The sequence below is a fragment of the Chrysemys picta genome, chromosome 12 (assembly GCF_011386835.1).
Source record: "Chrysemys picta bellii isolate R12L10 chromosome 12, ASM1138683v2, whole genome shotgun sequence".
In the NCBI taxonomy this organism is placed as follows: Eukaryota; Metazoa; Chordata; order Testudines; family Emydidae; genus Chrysemys; species Chrysemys picta.
This window is the reverse complement of record NC_088802.1, coordinates 37177144-37193996: the sequence shown is the minus strand read 5'-3', so window position 1 is coordinate 37193996 and position 16853 is coordinate 37177144. Positions and strand designations below refer to the sequence as shown.

Here is a 16853-nt window from a genome sequence, read left to right as displayed (position 1 = left end):
AAGACAACACAGCCTCTCAATACCCGTAAACTTTATTAAATGTGTGCTTCCTCAGTCTTAAATTAAATTAATCTGGTCCATACAGAAACAGCACCAAAGGGAGGAAATGAGAAGATCACAAAGCAAAGGAAAACCAGAAAACATTATGTACAAACACGAGTTTTTTTTTTCTTTTCTATGTTTAAAAATATATGGACAAGTCCCCTTCCCTGGAGATCTAACTTAATATATGCTAACTTATGTGGGGTGCAAAAAAGGAGGCTGAATATCAGTTATTTAAAATAAATAAATTAAATTCAGGATATAAATTTCTATATACCAAGCATGTCATTGCTTGAAATATCACTTAAGGTTATATCCCTCCCCCCTGGAATATCAGTTGCATTAAATACAGGAGCCTCATTCCTTGGAATCCCATGACATAGTGGGGTTTAGGTTCATTTCTAGTGTTTAAAATATTTGGATAAGACAATTCCTTGTGAGATTATTATATACCTAATGGCACAGAATGTTGATACAGCAGCTTTTCCCCCCCAGGAAATCACACCAACAAAAATCCTTTTAACTCATCAGTGGAAAAGTCACAAGCTGCCCTGCAAAGTAAGTCCTGTTAGTCTGATCTTTTCAGATCCAGGCAGCTAGATCTCAGTTCAGTAGTCTACCCTGAGTCAGCAAAGCATGTGCTTAAATTTAAGCATGTGCCTAAGGCCCAGCTTCTCAAAGGTATTTCAGTGCCTAATTCTCTTAGAAATCAATGGGAGTTAGGTGCCTAAATACCTTTGAGAATCTGGGCCTAAATGCTTTGCTGAATTGGGGCTTCTGAGTCTGATCCAAAACCTACTGAAGCCAATGGAAAGATGCCTGTTGACTTTGCATCTGATCATTAGAGCGTCTAGAGAAGGAAAATGCACTGGTTGGTTTTGTACCATTACACCAAAAGCCATGGCCTGATTTTGAACAGTGAGAGCACCTGTGTGTCGCACTGAAGTCAGTTGAAGGGAGCGCCACATGTGCAGCGCGTCTGATCACAAGGCTGTCAGTTATTTAAAATCACTGCGGGGGGAGGGGTCCAATTGTGTACTCATGCTGTGCAATTCCCATCTGGCCTGATTCCAACATCACACCCATTTTACACCAGCCCCTCGTTATTATTATTCATAATACAATAACACCTTGGAGCCTGTCATGAGCCTGGACCCCTCTGTGCTAGCCCTGTACAGATATAAAGCAGTGTCAGCTGAGACTGATTTACAGTGGTGTAAATGCGATCAGATGGAGGCTAAGTGGGAGATGCCTCTGTGTAACTGAGGGCATGGCTACACTTGCAGCTGTAGAGCACTTTGAGTTAAACCAGCCTTTGTGGAGTGCAGTAGGGAAAGCGCTGCAGTCTGTCCACACTGACAGCTGCCAGCGCACTGGCGTAGCCACATTAGCAGCTCTTGCAACAGCCACAGAGAGCAGTGCATTGTGGTAGCTATCCCAGCATGCAAGTGGCTGCAACATGCTTTTCAAATGGGGGTTGGTGGGGTGGAGTGTGACAGGGAGTGTGTTGTGTCTATGTGGGGGGAGAGAGAGAGTTTTTGGAGGGCTGAGAGCATGTCAGCATGCTGTCTTGTAAGTTCAGACAGCACAACCCCCCCCCCCCCCACCCTCTCTCTCTCTCTCTCTCTCGCACACAGCATTCCACAGTAATGGTTGCTTCCTCTCGGCTGTCAAACGGAGCTTTCAAAGGGCATATCCAAAACAATAAGAAGAGTGGCCACTTCACTTAAGGGGATTATGGGACGTTTCCAGAGGCTGATCAGAGTGCAGTAATGCAACGCCTTGTTCACACTGACGCTGGGGCGCTCCAGCGGGGGCGCATCAAACATTATTCCACTCGCTGAGGTGGAGTACCAGCAGCGCTGTAGCTGTGGAGTCAGAGTGCTCTACGTGCCTTGCCAGTGTGGATGGGTAGTGAGCTAGTGCGCCCGGGGCGCCTTTAATGTGCTGTCACTCGCAAGTGTAGCCAAGCCCTGCGAGAAGGCTATGACCCTCCATACTGATACAGCGCTTTAAAGAGACACTGTGAAAGTCTAAAAGTTGCATATGATACAAAACACAAACCCAACCCTTATCTGGGCCCAAGAACACCTTAGCTTATTAAAATGGAAAGATTTTTAAACATCTAATTTGCTTTTCATCATCAATTCTCCCCCTCCTCCCCCTACTTTTCTCCATTGGGAAAAATCAAACTCTTTAAGTCAATTTCACTTTCCAGTTCTGCAACACTTGCTCAGTAATGTTGAGCTGGGGGTTTCCCTACACAGGGGACTAATTAAATTCATTCCAGACCCTTGTTTAGGATTTTCAATTCAGACTAAGGGCCTTAGGTAATTTTTTCCCAAATCCTTAAAGGTATTTTAGAGGCTAACTCTCATTGAATTCACTTAAATACCTTTTAGGATCTGAGGTTTAAATCGTATTAGATTTCGACGGGATTTGCGGACCTAACTTTTCTTAGGCTACTCAGAAAATGGCAACTTTTATTCAGTCAGTGGGATTGTCAAAAGCACCTAAGTGGTTTAGGAGCTTTGAAAGTCAATGGGCAGGAAAGAGTTGTTAAAAAACCCCACACCCCTAACCAACACTTATACTGGTACAAAACCTGTGTATAGAGCAGGCCTTTATTATACTGAAAAACAATGGGCGTTGGCACCTATGTGTCATTGTGCCTATGAAACTTACTCCCTGTTGTGCCTAAGGCACTTATTTGCTTTTAAAAATTCCACCTCTTCGTTTTATGAAACTTTTTTGTTTTGTAACAAAGCCTAATTTTTGGCCCTAAACTCCGTGACTGTGTCCCTTTTAAACGATGCCAGTCGCTCAGTAACTAAGCAGGTGGTCTAGTTCCACCAACTGGTGCCATAAGGCCATTTGATTTTGACGCCCATTAGCTTTCACAAGGGTTAGGGGGAGAACCTTGCACCGAGATTAATGCTACATCCCTGTACCTCTACCTTTGCAAGACAATTTGTTCCAAAGGCATCCCACGACATGCTTAGTCATACTCAATCTGACAGCAGCAGACCTAATGATTAAAGGCAATTAACACTTTATGAAACAGACTGGTCATTGATTCTGTTAACAAATGCTTCAAGATGGGATAGTCGATGTTCTCAAATGGAGATGATGGCTTATAAGAGATCCAAGACATTGAGTCTGGGAAGTGATTGGGGAAAATGGAAGGTCATGACTGATTTCTTCACTGTGCGAGGGTGCTTCACTGGAGCTCTTAAGAAGTCACAATGCCTGGTCCAATGGCCACTACTAGGTGACACGGTACAATCACGTGGGCTAAATTCAGCAGTGGATCTAAGTTTAGAAGGACTTTTGGTGTACTTTATACCTCCTTCTGAACCCCCACCCTGTCACCGTGCAGACCGTTAGACTCTCTCCGGGTATGTCTACACTGCCATCAGAGAACTTGAATGCAGCACGTGTAGCGAGACCTGAACTCGCTTTAATGTAGCTAGCGTGAGTGCCAAGGGCAGGGAAGCCGCAGCAGCATGTGGGCTGTACAAAACTGCCCAGAATCCTGGGTAGTTACTTGGGCAGCTGCTAGCGTGTGTGGTCACGGCTTCATTGCTGTTGGTACCCGAGCTAGCCAGAATCAAGCTAGCTTGTGTATAGCTGCATGTGCTGCAGGCACACCTCCGTTGCAGTGCAGACATACCCTCAGATGTTGCCAAGTGGGGCTGAGAAAAATTTAAATGAGATTTCAGAGCCACCTCAGTGATTTAGAAGCACAAATCCTATTGGCTTTCAAGGCAACTTTTCTTCCTGTGTCACTTAGGTGTGTCTGAAAATCCCATACGGGAAGATTAAGTTAGCCTATGGGAGTGTAAATTACACTCCCATACAAATCACCTCTGGCACTGGTTACATGTATAAGCCAAGTTGCAAAATGACATCGAGGTTTGTTATCTGCAGGCCAGGGGATTCTTGCCATAGGAATCACCAATATTGAATACAATGTTCAGCCATTATAAATATTTTAAAATGAGTGTCTATTCCACTGCCAGGAAGTTCAGAGTTCAAGAGACTCCCTGTTGCAGAGTAATGCAGCTTTGGGGGAGGGGAAAGCATTATGTCATATAAATATATGAGTGTGCTTCTTACATGAGTCAGAGCTGTCTGGAAACACGATCTAATAGGCCACATTCACAGAGAGGGCTTTCATTTCCCTTCAATGTGTCCTGTGTGTGTTGGGAATGCATAAGGACCATAAATACTGTAGCCTTCTCTTAAAAGCAAGGGGAATTGTCACCAGACCTCAAGAGCACCTTTTCAAAGTGCTAGGTATGGGGAGTGGGGTTTTCAGATGCTTGGTTCCAATTCATCTGAATGGATGTGGTATAGCCAAAACCAGAAAGCCACATCTTGAAAACTTCCACTGATGGTCTGGATGAAACATATTGGGACTTTTTATTGTTTTCATGTAGGGTTCTGATCTGAGGCCCATTGAAATCAATAGGAACCTTTCCACTGACTGCAGTGGCTTTTGGATCAGGCTTTAAACACTTGACTGGGGCCAGCTCTTCACCCCCAAGCTGAAAGAAGCTCTGGCAAACAGAATCAAGGTGCTCAGACAGCTTCAGCCTTTGGTGAACTTCAAAATGCATCGGTCCCTCAGCCCTCCAAGGAACGAGCCACTGCCTTGCTGTTAAGCTTAAACCACTGTGACACCTAAGGAGGCGATATGATTGCTCAACAACAGCTGAGTTTTGGAACTGGAGGTGTAAAATGGCATGCTCACATGGGAAGCGGGAATATATGGAGAGGGCTGTTCAACGAGCAACGCCAGCAGGACAGCTGTAACCAAACCAGTGGCCTGAATGAAACAAATCAATTGCTTTCCGTAGATTCCATTTTCAGGTTAAGCGATGATAGCAAAACAAGTAAAGAAGGGCCAGTTTGATGGTTCTCCCATCACCCCCACTAGCTGAGCATGATCCCTCAGAAACTATAGCGCTGGTCAAAACATTTCACATTCTGAAATTTCATTGAAATATTCCAGTAAAATGTCAAATTTCAGGGGAAAGGAAACACACATTGTCATTGATTTTTGCTAAAAAAACATTTGCCAACCTGCTCTGATTTTGGCATCCGGGGCTAGAAAATGGAAGTCCAGAGGAGGTTGATCGGGCAATATAACAAGGGGGAAAAGTTAACAGCTTTACTGCTGCCCCAAAAGAAATCTTCTGGTTTGAGTTTTGGATGAAAGTTCGAGGTGGTGATGAAAATTCTTGCACTGTCCAAATTCATCTGCACGTTCTGTTTTACTCAGCTGAGAAAGTCTGGCTTTTGTAGCAGCCCCTTTAGCTGTTGTGACCACAGCTGACTAGGATCTTAACAACAGGCGAGCACTGTAGCCACCCATGACTCCGCCCTTAGACAGACCTCCGCGAGGATTAAGACACAAAGGGAAGCACTGTGCGCTCGAGCGAGCGCTGTGGCTTTGCATTGTTCTGGGTTGCATTTGACTGATCTGATCGCTACTTTTGTTCTTTGTTTGGTTAAGATGATTATAAAATGTTTACCCAGTTGTTTTGTGCCACGGGATGCTGCCAAAAAAGGGCTTAAAGCTGGAGCTGGAACATTCTGAAACAAGAACTGAGATAGAGGATGACCACACTGGCTGAAGGTAGCGGGGTCACTGTGATCTCTCGTGCTGGGGGTGGGAGGGTGGACTGCAGAGCGAATGACTTAACAGTTTTCTAGCGCCCTAGTGTTAGCTTCCCGGCTAGCTGTTACTGGACTCTGGGTAAGGAAACCTGAGCTCAGATAAGGCTTTATGGGTGCAACAGATGGGAGAAAGTCTTGGGGCTAAGGCCTTCAGAAAGTCCTGCCAACATTAACTAAGTGATTTTAATTAGCTGGGGAAGTGGGTCCTGTTTGTGAATCCACCCGGGTTTGGTTCTGCAGAGGTGAGGGGGAAAGTCCTCTGAGCCCTGCAGCCTCAGCAATGTTCAGGATCATTTCTTAAGCTGGTTAAGAGAAAAGCTGGAAAGTGGGCTCTGAAGTGGATTCAGGAGAGCCAGGAGTGGGTGGAAGGCCCAGCTCTAACCTCTTTCTCTTTACACGAATGTGATGTTGGTGACAGCCCTGGACCCTGACCTGTTTTCTTTACCTTCGGAACAGATAGGCAGGAACTGGAGGGACCATCTGTAGAGCTAGAGGCTAATTTCACACACGTCATCTTGACCTCTCTGATGATCAACTCATTATCCTCTTGAACTCTCTCCTCTGCTGTGATGCCTAAAAAAAATCTTGACAATGGTTATGTAGACAGTATGCTGGAACCACTGCTTTTCACGCTGACCAGTATTGTCTCATTGTTACCTAGTGCTCCCCCGGCTGTCTCCAGCTTGTCTTAGATGGTAAGCTCCTCATGGCAGGGACTGTCTTTTGGTTCTGTTCAATGGAGTCCTGATCCACTAAGTCCCTAAGCACTACTGTAATACACCTAATAAACAGTAATAATCATGCACAGAGCCTAGCACAATGGGGTCCTGGTCCGTGACTGGGGTTTCCCGGCGCTAATACAAATAATAATTTAATGAGACTGCTGACAAAAGGGCCAAATCGTGTGATCTGGGCACCTGCGTAATTAATGGATAGTTACCACCAACTCACTTTATAGAAGCCACAAAACAGCTGTCAAGAATCAGGGCAAAGAATCGAGATCTCCAAGTATTGTAATAGGAAGGATTATTTTGCTAACATTGAAAAAACCCTACAAACCCAATGTGCTCTTTTCCTCATTTCTCCCCCATGTTCCCCAGAAGAGCGCTGCCATTTTGTTCTCAGCAGGGCAGCCATTAGGTTCTCACCACACTCTTGTGAACTAGGGATTCCCTTCCCTCACTCAGTTTTTTATTTTTTTCCCAAATGAACCTTTGCTCCAACATGTTGTCATCTGAGATTCTTCTGAAGCCAAGAGAGCCTTGTCCAACATACTCCTGAACATGGCTTAACAGGATACCTCACACACCACCTCTCCCGCAACTCTGGCTCTTACTCTGTTATTCCCTATTCAAGAATATACAGGACATGGAATCCCCCTACAGGCCACAATGACTCCCCTCTTAGTGTGAAACCCCATGAAGGCCACAGCCTCAAACTCTACAGATGACATCCAATGGGAGGCATGTTGGCTTGGTGAAGTTTCTGAATGGGAATCTTGAAAGAGGTGGGTGAGCTCGGAAATAGCGACCTGGAGAGAGTACAAGTGATGGGGGAAGCTGCTTGAGAGCTGGAAAACGGCCTTTTGACTACACTGAGATTTTCATGTCAAAAGATCAGTTTTTGTCAAAACCTATTTCCTTCCCTCCCCTGCTTTCTATAACCAAAACCCAAATTAGTTCAATTTTGTATACAAAAAACCCTCCCGTTTTTCACCAGTTGCTGAAAAAATGCTTGGTTTTTGGTGGCAGAATTTTTCCCCACTTTTTGGACCAACCCCCCCCCAAAATTTCAAAGAAAAATTGATAAAGTGAAAAAAAAATGATAAAAAATTTTCACAGGAAAAAGTATGTCCTGACCAGCTCTGGAATCTTCAAAAGTGATTTAGGTATTTAGGACCCTAAGTCCTATTTTCAAAAGTGACTAATGGATACATTTTTAAAGGCATTTGGGCACCTCCCCTGGGAGTCAGGCACCTAAATAGATTTAAAAATCCAGCCCTTAGTCACCAAGGCCCAGATTTGTAAAGGTATTTAGGTGTTGCTGTGCTCATTGTTGCAATATCTAACTGATTTAGGAGCCTAGATCCCATTTTCAAAAGTGATTTAGGCATTTAGGACCCTCAATCTTAATGATGAAATTTAGGTGCCTAAATCAGTTAGACATTGCAAGGCTGAGCACAGCAACGCCTAAATACCTTTTAAAATCTGGGCCTTAGAAGCCTAAATCCTATTGATTTTCAATGAGAGTTAGGCTCTTCTAAGTGCCTATGTCGCTTTTGAAAAATGGATCTTAGGTTCCTAAGTCACTTAGGCAAATCTGAAAATGTTGTTCCTGGACTTTTATATAGACAGTGTCAAATCCTGAAACCACTGACATAAAGGGCCAGAGCCCTCTTGACTTCAATAGCACCAAGCTTTGGCCCACAGCCACCTTGCCTCGACCGTGGAAGCAGACACCAACCCGCTGCTAATAGAGGAAAGAAAACAAACCAAGCAGTGACATCTTGTCAAAAAGAACGAACGGAATGGAGAGCATTTTCAGCACACCTCTTACATTTCCTCTCTACTGATATGTAAAAAAAATATATATATTATATTATATTTTTTCTTTTCTTAAATTATTCTTTTTTTCAGCCTCAGTCCCAGCCGAAGTCATGCCCAGTCATCTGGTAGAACTTCATGTTGAAAGGCCTGTAGAACTCTCGCAGTCTCTGCACCACCTCTCTGTCTATATTGGGGTGGGTCCTGCCTTTCGTTTTCCCCAGGCAGTGGGGTTTGCTGCTGCCTTCAGCTTTCTTCAGGCAGGGGAAGCCCTTGGTTTTGTTGAAGTAGAAGTGTTTGTCTGTGATGATCCTCTTAAGGCCCAGAAAGTCCTGGACCCTGCCCAGCTCCCCGGCGGGGTCGCTGATCAGCCTCTCCCCGCTGACGAAGAGGATCTGCCCAATGGGGAAGTAGAGGAGCCAGTTCTCCAGGTGCTTGGCGTAGATGCCGATCTGGATGGCGCTCCACGAGGTGTCGATCAGGCCTGTAGTCCTGTTTTTGAAGGTCAGGCTCTCAAAGGTGGGAATATCGGGCTTCTTTGAGAGAGTCTGTGTGTAATCGGAGATGGCTCGGGTCACGGGATCCCGCACCACCACGATGAGCTTGGTGCCCTTTGACATGGCGGAGATTCGAGCAGGTGCTTCCTTGGTGACAAAGTAGCTGGGAGTTTTCTCCATGGTGATCTGCCCATCGAGGGTTCTGGGCATCAGCTCCCTAACCGGAACAGAGAGAGAAAACACATTAATGCAGAACATCATTGGAGTGAGGCATGTGAGTCCAGGACACAACATGGCCCAGAGGACAATGACCTGGGAGTGAGCATCAGGATGCAAGGACGCTATGTCCTGGTGACCAAGGGGTTAACTCCATCTCCTCCTGCACAGGTGGTGAAGGGGAAGAGCTATGATGCCCTGATTCAGCAAGGTACTTAAAGCCCAGGCCAAATTTCAAGCCCATGAGTGGCCCCATTAACTGCACCGGGCCTGAGCGTTTTTTCAGGTGAAGCACGTCCTGAGAACTTTGCTGAATCGTGGCCTATTGGAGGCTCTTTGGGAAACAGAAGGGAAAGCTGAGCTCCACACCAAGGGTCATGGGACAGGACTGAAACCCAACTAAGGGAGTTTCCCATTTCCTTTCTATTGCTTAGGGTGACTTGATTTGTTGCTGTGATCTTACTGACTGTAGCTGCATGTTCTTCCACCTGCATGTTCCTCCTTATTCCTTAATTGGACATATCCATTAACAAACAGTTCCACCCTCGAATGGTACCTCTGAGTTGCGTCAGTAACAGAAATGCGGTGGGCACATGGATTGCCCCTCTCCAGCCAGACACATTGGAGTGTCCCAATGGCTCAGAGAAGGGCAATACTATAGAAAGCATGACGCTACTCAGAGAGCTAGGGTGGAGAGACTGCCAACATGAAAACATAATAGACAAGAACGCAACATCATACTAATGAAGTTAATGCAACAGGAAAGGTGGCAACACTTGATGATCCATTTCCACTGGAGTCACCAGAAATACCTCCATGTACTTTGGTGAGAGCTAGATCAGGCTCTTGGGGCTTGTCTACCTGGGGAAATAGCCTGGAATAGCTATTCCGTACTAGCTCCCCATGTGGACACTCTTAGCTTAATCTGTTTTGGAACTGGATTAAGCTAATCCACACGAATGCTCTCAGTGCAGAAAGCAGACTGAAAACTGATCAACAGCACTGACGTGAAGAGTGGATCAATAAGGATGTCAGTTATGATACTGCCCATTTATGTTCAATGGGACTAAATTCTAAAGAAACAAGATCCAGGAGTTACTGGGATTCTGGCTTCTCTGAGAACACTATAGTGTCCCAGTGCCTCCAGGATCACTTGCAATAACTTCTTATAACATTGTACAAACACCACCTATCAAGGCAATTACTGTACAGAGCAGTTTCATACTCTCTAGTTATGTAGAGAGTATGTCTTCACTGCAAAAAAAGATGTTCTTAACTCAGATTAACATAGCAGTGTGACACGGCACCTCAGCTTTTAACTCAGGTTAGCAGCTCAAGTTAAAGTCTGTAGGGGAGCCTGGGTTGAAATTGAGTTGCTAACCTGAGTTGCCTTTTCTTTTAACCTGAGTTAGCTAACCCGAGTGAAGAACACACTGTTCACGTGCAGTGAACACATACCCTTAGGGAGATGTGGCAACGCATTTGATGGGCCTATCTCAGAATAACTGATTTTCACACGGGTATCAGCATGTACAGTAGAGGACGGAGCTGGGTCTGAGTCAGGAGGAGATGGTATGAAAACATAACAGGGAACTTCCAGAAAAAAAATCAAACCTTTGCTTGCAACTGCACAGTAAGAATCAATTTAATCTATAAATTACCAGTGTCCTGTCCCTTTAAATTCCTCCTTGCCCACATTGGGATTTCCTGCCTCCTGGCTTGAATTCTGTTGAATAACATTGAGTTCCTGTAAGAAAGACACTCCCTTCCTGTAGGGTATGAGGAATTTTAAAGGGCCAGGACTGTCAGTGACTATCTTTTGGGGTTGTCCAGGAGACAGCACAATGGTTCAACCTAAAAATGTGCAGTATTAGCCCCCTGCCCTCAATGCGTTCCTCCTTCCCCTCCGCCCCAAGGAATTCTACACTCCACATTTCCTTCCTGTCCATTCACGAAACTCCCATTGCCTGTGGTGTGAAGTGGTGTGGAAAAGCAAAGGCGACCTTTGCCTCTAAGAATTCAATGCAATGCACAAAAGGCCAGGGAATTCAGAGTTAAGGTTACCCACCCTTTAGGTGCAACGTACCTTGCTGGGCCTAAACTCTGCGAGGTCTAAAAACAAATTACATATGCTGGGCTTCTTATGCAGGCCAAGCTTCCATTGATGCTACTGTGCGTTTTGCCTGAGAAAAGACTGCAAGAGCTGGTCCTATATTCGCTGCACTGCTTAGTCAAAGAGGAATGAACTCACGGTGCCAGCCGGAACTATGAGCTTCTTTGCGTGAATCTGGTTAAGACAGACACATGCAAGTTGAGGCAGAGCCAGGGTGGGGCCTTGGGGAAAGGGGCGGAATGGGGGAAGGGGCTTCGGGGCCGAGCTGGGGTGGAACACCCTCGGGGAAAGCTGAAAATCGGTGCCTGTGGCATAGGAAGAATAAGTGACTCGCCCAGGGTCACACCGAGCATCTGTGGCCTAGCAGAGAATTGAATCAAAAGCCTGAGTCCCAGTCTAGTATATTGATCACAAACTCAGTCTAGTATATTGAGAGGCCACAGGGCATGAGCTGCACCATGTTCGATCCTCTTAGACTCATGCCACCTACCAGGGCACCTCTGAATGAGCCCAATGGCTGCAAAACGCCAGTCATTCAAATGAACCTGTACTGGGCCAAGTGAGAAGCCACCTCAGGTCTACTTTTTGTCGATTCTCACTGCAAACAGCTATCTGCTGTAAATGAGCCTGTTCTTCCCAGAGGACCCTGAAAATAAGCAGGATGCCTGCTGCACTGGTAGCAGGTTTCACCTCAGTGCAAAGAAGAGCTCTCAAAGAAACTGCACCCTTTGCCCCTGAAAAACGGGGGTTGTAATCAAATCAGCAACTGACCCCTAGCCTTTGACCTCCCCTTGGCACTAGAACCAGAGTGCCATGATGAACTGCCTCCGGCCCATATTGCTGTTACCGTCTGGCAGTGGCAACATCTGGATTGGAAACCTGTGCAAAAACACCAGCAAAATTAAAGCCATCGATCAAAAAGGCCCCAACAAAAACCTAGGCTGAGTTGTTAGGCTACAAATGAGATAGAACCGACTGATTGTTTTTAGAGGAATGCTTTTTATTGCATGCCATGTGTCACAGATGCTTGTGCAAAGAGCGGGCCCTTGACAAGGCTGAGGATTAGCTGTCACCGGCCGGACAAGGCAGGTTTTGTGAATAGCTTTCCTCGCACAGCAGCACCAATTGCAACAATGCCCATTTTGCAGGTACTCGCTTGTCTCTCTCCAGTTTGGAAGCTTTGTACTGTAAGTCTGGAAGCATTCAACTCCTTTAAAGGGAATGAGAGGTGTTACGGTAGCTGGAGCACATGCATGCGATCTTGGGAGAGTCTGCATGCTGCCATCCAATGGCACTCTCTCCCTTCAGGGGCTCATGTTGTAGTTAGGGTCTGCAGGTAGAGTTGCTACCTGCCCAGGTTTTCCCAGGATCCTCCTTTGTTTGAGGTAGCAGTCCTGGGAAATTGGTAAGATATTCAGGGTACATCTACACTACCCGCCGGATTGTGTAGACGGGTAGTGATCGATCTATTGGGGATCGATTCATCGTGTCTCATCTAGACGTGATAAATCGATCCCCGTCGACTCTGGAACTCCACCGCTGTGAGAGGCAGAAGCGGAGTCGACGGGGGAGCGGCAGCTGTCGATCCTGCGCCATGAGGCTGTGAAGTAAGTCACTAAGTCGATCTAAGATACGTCGACTTCAGCTATGCTATTCTCGTAGCTGAAGTTGCATATCTTAGATCGATTCCCCCACCCCAGTGTAGACCAGGCCTCAGTATGTGATGCCAGCTGTCCAGTTTTATGGGCTCAGTTTCATCCCGGCTGTTCCAACTTTTTGTATCTCAGAGGTGGCAACCTTATCTGCAGGCAGGAATCTAAATGTACAATGCAACAGAGAACAACGGGAGCTTGCAATGTAGCCGTTACAATGTATTATTAGCATGTATTATTTGCATAACTCCTCGGAGCCCCAGTCATGGAACAAGACCGCCTTGTGCTATGCGCTGTGCAAACACGGAGCAAAGAGACAGCCCCTGTCCCAAAGGGCTTAGGACCTAGAACTGTGCCACACGAAAGAAACACAGCCCACTTTAATTTCAGTCCACGAGCCGTTCATTCCAGCCTCATGACGTACAGTCATTATCGTGCAGCAAGAAAGTGTGAGAGTAGGTGCAGACAACTGAAAAAGCGGCATGACTGGCTGCTGCTAGTAAGATCTTGATCATACTTAGCTGCTTGTAGGCAGCAGAGAAGAGACTGGAGTTTTGAGCATCATTTCAATGGAGACATGAAATCAGTGAGACAGAGTGAATTCCACCATTCCTCCAAGATGGTTATACTATTACAAGGCACTTACATGGTAACATTACCAGAGTATCTGACACTGCAAGGCAAAGAAGTACTGTTATCCCCTTTGTACAGCTGGGGACTTGGGGCCCAGAGAAACTATGGGTAACATTTTCAAATTCACCTGAATTAGGAGCCTTAATCCCATTTTCAAAAGTGACTCGGGCACTTAGGGCCAGATTGTCAAAGGTATTTAGGCACCTAACAATGCAGATAGGTGCTTGGTGGGATGTGCAAAAGCACTTAAGCAGGCTATGCAACCAACTCCCATTGATTTCAAGCGCCTAGAGTCCAAGGATTAGGTGAGGATCTCAGCTTTCTTTCTGCTTTTTATTACAATAGAGGGTGTTTCTTGCTCCCCACTATTATAGAGAGAAGCTTGAAGACTTGACCTGGCTGCTACCTGAATGGGTAAAAAAACAGGAGGAAAAAAAAATCCAACATTTACTACTTTTACAAAAAAATCCCATGATTTTTAAGCCAATCTCATAATTTTCTGGGGCCTGGTTCATGATTTTTGAGCGCTGGGGTTGGCAATACTGCAAGCTGCCTGTCTCCAGCTACCCAGAAAGGAACAAGACTGGCTGACAGGTTACAGACTCTTTGGCATTTCTAGGACTTTGCCTTGGATACTCTACACCACAGGAATTGCCAGAGGGGCTCAAAGCAGTGGTCCACCCAGTCCAGTACCTTGCCTCTGACAGTGGCCTGTTTGAAGCATTTCAGAGGAAAGTGCAATAAACCCTACAGTAGGGGGTTATAACCAAGCCCATGGGGAAAGCGCCTTCCTGACCCTCATCAACTGGCAGTGGCCTGATGCCCGGAGGAAGCATGTAGGTTTGCTCTGAGGCATGGAGAGCCGAGTTCCATGGGTTTGTCACTCACCCCTAAACCACAAAACTGATTTAAATGAGATTCCCAACTGAATGCTGCAGAGGGTGCTGAGACTTTGTGGCAGAGGCTTTCAGCCTGAAACACAAGTTTTATGACCAAAGCAAACTATAAACTCCTAGAGGGTGTGAGTGGGATGGAGGAGATGGGGGTTGATCATGGAAATGCTGATTCACCCGGAGCTGTGAGGATGCAGAGGGCCCAGATCTAACAAAAGTAAAGTGAGAGTTCCCACCAAAGCAGCTGTGATAATCACCAGCATTTGCTAATACTTTAATTAGCCTGATTGTTACAGTGTTCCCAGGGGATTGTAGGGGAGCACACATTTACGCCTACGTTCATAAGCTTCACACAAGTGTGGATAACAAATCTATCTGTGTGCATACACGTGACAAAACACCACTGAGTGCTGCTCACATGGCAGGGGCAGGAGGTAGCCCCCATACACGGCTCAAGCACCCTTTGCTACGCCCTTAGAGGGAGAGAGAACTTCTGAAGGCAGCTTAGCTCCCTGTCACAACAGCCTGACCTGCCTCTCGTTACCAACTAGGCCCGGCCCTTCAGGGACGCCCAGCTCCACGGTGAGGCTGGGAGGCAGACAGCAGGGGGGAGAGAGCAGCAGGCGACCAACATTTTAAACCCCAAGTATAACTCCACTAAAGTCAATAGCTCCATTGAGGCCAGTTGATTCCACTGGGACAGGACACAGCAGAGCTGGTCAGTAAATCAACGGGACTATCTGTGATCAGCAAAGGAAGGGGCTCTGGAAATGGCGGCCCAGCAAGGCAAATTAAAAGCTTTGCTTACTTCTATTTGTGTTTTGATAACTCTTGCAATCCCAGCTGCCTCTTCCCAGTTAGGAGCTTAACCCTTTTTGTGAGCTCCTTCCAGCACAAAGGCTTTCTTCAGCGCTCAGAAATGAATATGCTCCTTTTCTGCTGGGGTCAGCAAAAAGAAACGCGCTGGGAACCACTGGGAATGCACTACCACAGCGTTGGGGAGATTAATTAATTACAAAGGGCATCTTTCATGGACATCACCAGTTGCCTGGAGGGCTCTGCGGATGGATGGCATCTGGATTTTATTGCAAAGGAACCACTTGAAAAGACCAGCACCACAAAAATGTTTTGGCAAAGGTGCTCACAAACGGTCTCTGCCAGAATAAATGGATTTTGTTATTTTAATTTTAGTGGGGCTCTGGGTCCTATTTAATTGCTTAAGAGAAGAGGAAGATTTCCCTGAAAGGGAGCCTTTGGGATGTTTGTACTTATTCATATTCAGCCTTTTGCAGTTCACCAGCTCCTTCCGCCCATCTCTGCCTGCCAGGTCCTGTTCCAAGCTTGAGCCTAGGAACTCGTCAGGAACGCAGTGGCTGAAGGAACCCCTCTGTTGTGCTTTCACTACTGAGACCAGGAGAGTGCCCCAAGCCCAAGGCTGAGCATGCTGCCTATAGACAAGGAACGTCTCCATTTGGGTAATTGAAGGTGGATACAGTCACTGTGGTAAATCAATCCCTGCTGCAACTCCATGGACTTTGATAGACTTACCCCAAAGATGAATTTGGCTCAGGCAGGGCGTGCGTTCTCAACCTGGAGACTGCGGCCTAACAGGGCCGGGCGGAGGAGGTGTGTCACAGCACTCTCCCCAAATTTTTCCTGCTGTACCGGGGGGCGGGGGGAGGGGGTCACAGCATGGAAAAGGCAAGAACCACGGGCCTAGAGAGAGTCCAGCTGTCAGATTGGGGACTGCTAACTGGCTACACCTGTTATAGTGTCCAGTCAATACAGAGCTAGCAGTCACTATATGCCCTAATGTTGTGGAAATGAGATGCAGCAAAGACATCAGAGCAGAGGTACAGTCCTTGTCTCCCAGATGCATGGCATGAACATATGAAGACAGGCCTCCTTTACCTTGCAGACAGTAGGCAATCAACAATGCAAAGCAGCGCCCTTTCCCCATCCCAACACAACTTGAGGGGGCGCAAGTCACCCAAAAAGACAAAAGAGATTTCAGTGCAGCTGTTGACCAATGGAGGCAAAGCCTTTGTTTGACTGCATCTCTCCTCCCCAGCCCGGATTTGCAAAGTGAAGGCATTTATTCATTCCACTGACGAGCCAGACCAACTACACAGCCAGGCACTTGATGACACAATGGACACCTGGAATGAGCACAGTTCAGAGGAGCAAGACAAGAAAAAGCCTGGGGCATGGCAAAACTTAAAGAAGTGTAACATCCTCTCTCCTCTTTCATACTAAGACATGCTGCCCTTGTCCTACATGCATCACTGAAGTGCCTGTAGGCTTGCAGCACAGAATCCAATCATTCTTCTTCCCAAACTCATCGACTACAGTACAAGGCTTTTGAAAGGCGCAGAGCTCCCCCACGGTGTAGCGCCAAGCTCAGCTGTTACAAAGACAGACTCCTTAGGGTACTCACCAGTTAATAGCCAGGGATGTGGTGAGCTCAGAGACTGGGGCTGTTAGGACAGGTACAGCATGTGCGTTTTTGTATTCCAATGCTTTGTATTTCTTCAGCTGCTTGTCTCTAAGCATCTCAAAGCAATTTACAAACATGTACT

At 46.4% G+C, this 16853-nt stretch overlaps 1 protein-coding gene across 1 annotated transcript in view; it reads right to left on the bottom strand.

The window, feature by feature from the left end:
* Nucleotides 1-16: 16 nt before the first annotated feature.
* The window catches only part of HS3ST3A1 (heparan sulfate-glucosamine 3-sulfotransferase 3A1), an 87352-nt gene continuing 70515 nt past the window's right edge, over nucleotides 17-16853 (bottom strand). The window contains exon 2 of the mRNA XM_065563360.1: nucleotides 17-8984. Coding sequence (XP_065419432.1) covers nucleotides 8366-8984 — 619 coding nt within the window. The 3' untranslated portion in view covers nucleotides 17-8365. The remainder of the gene's footprint in view (nucleotides 8985-16853) is intronic.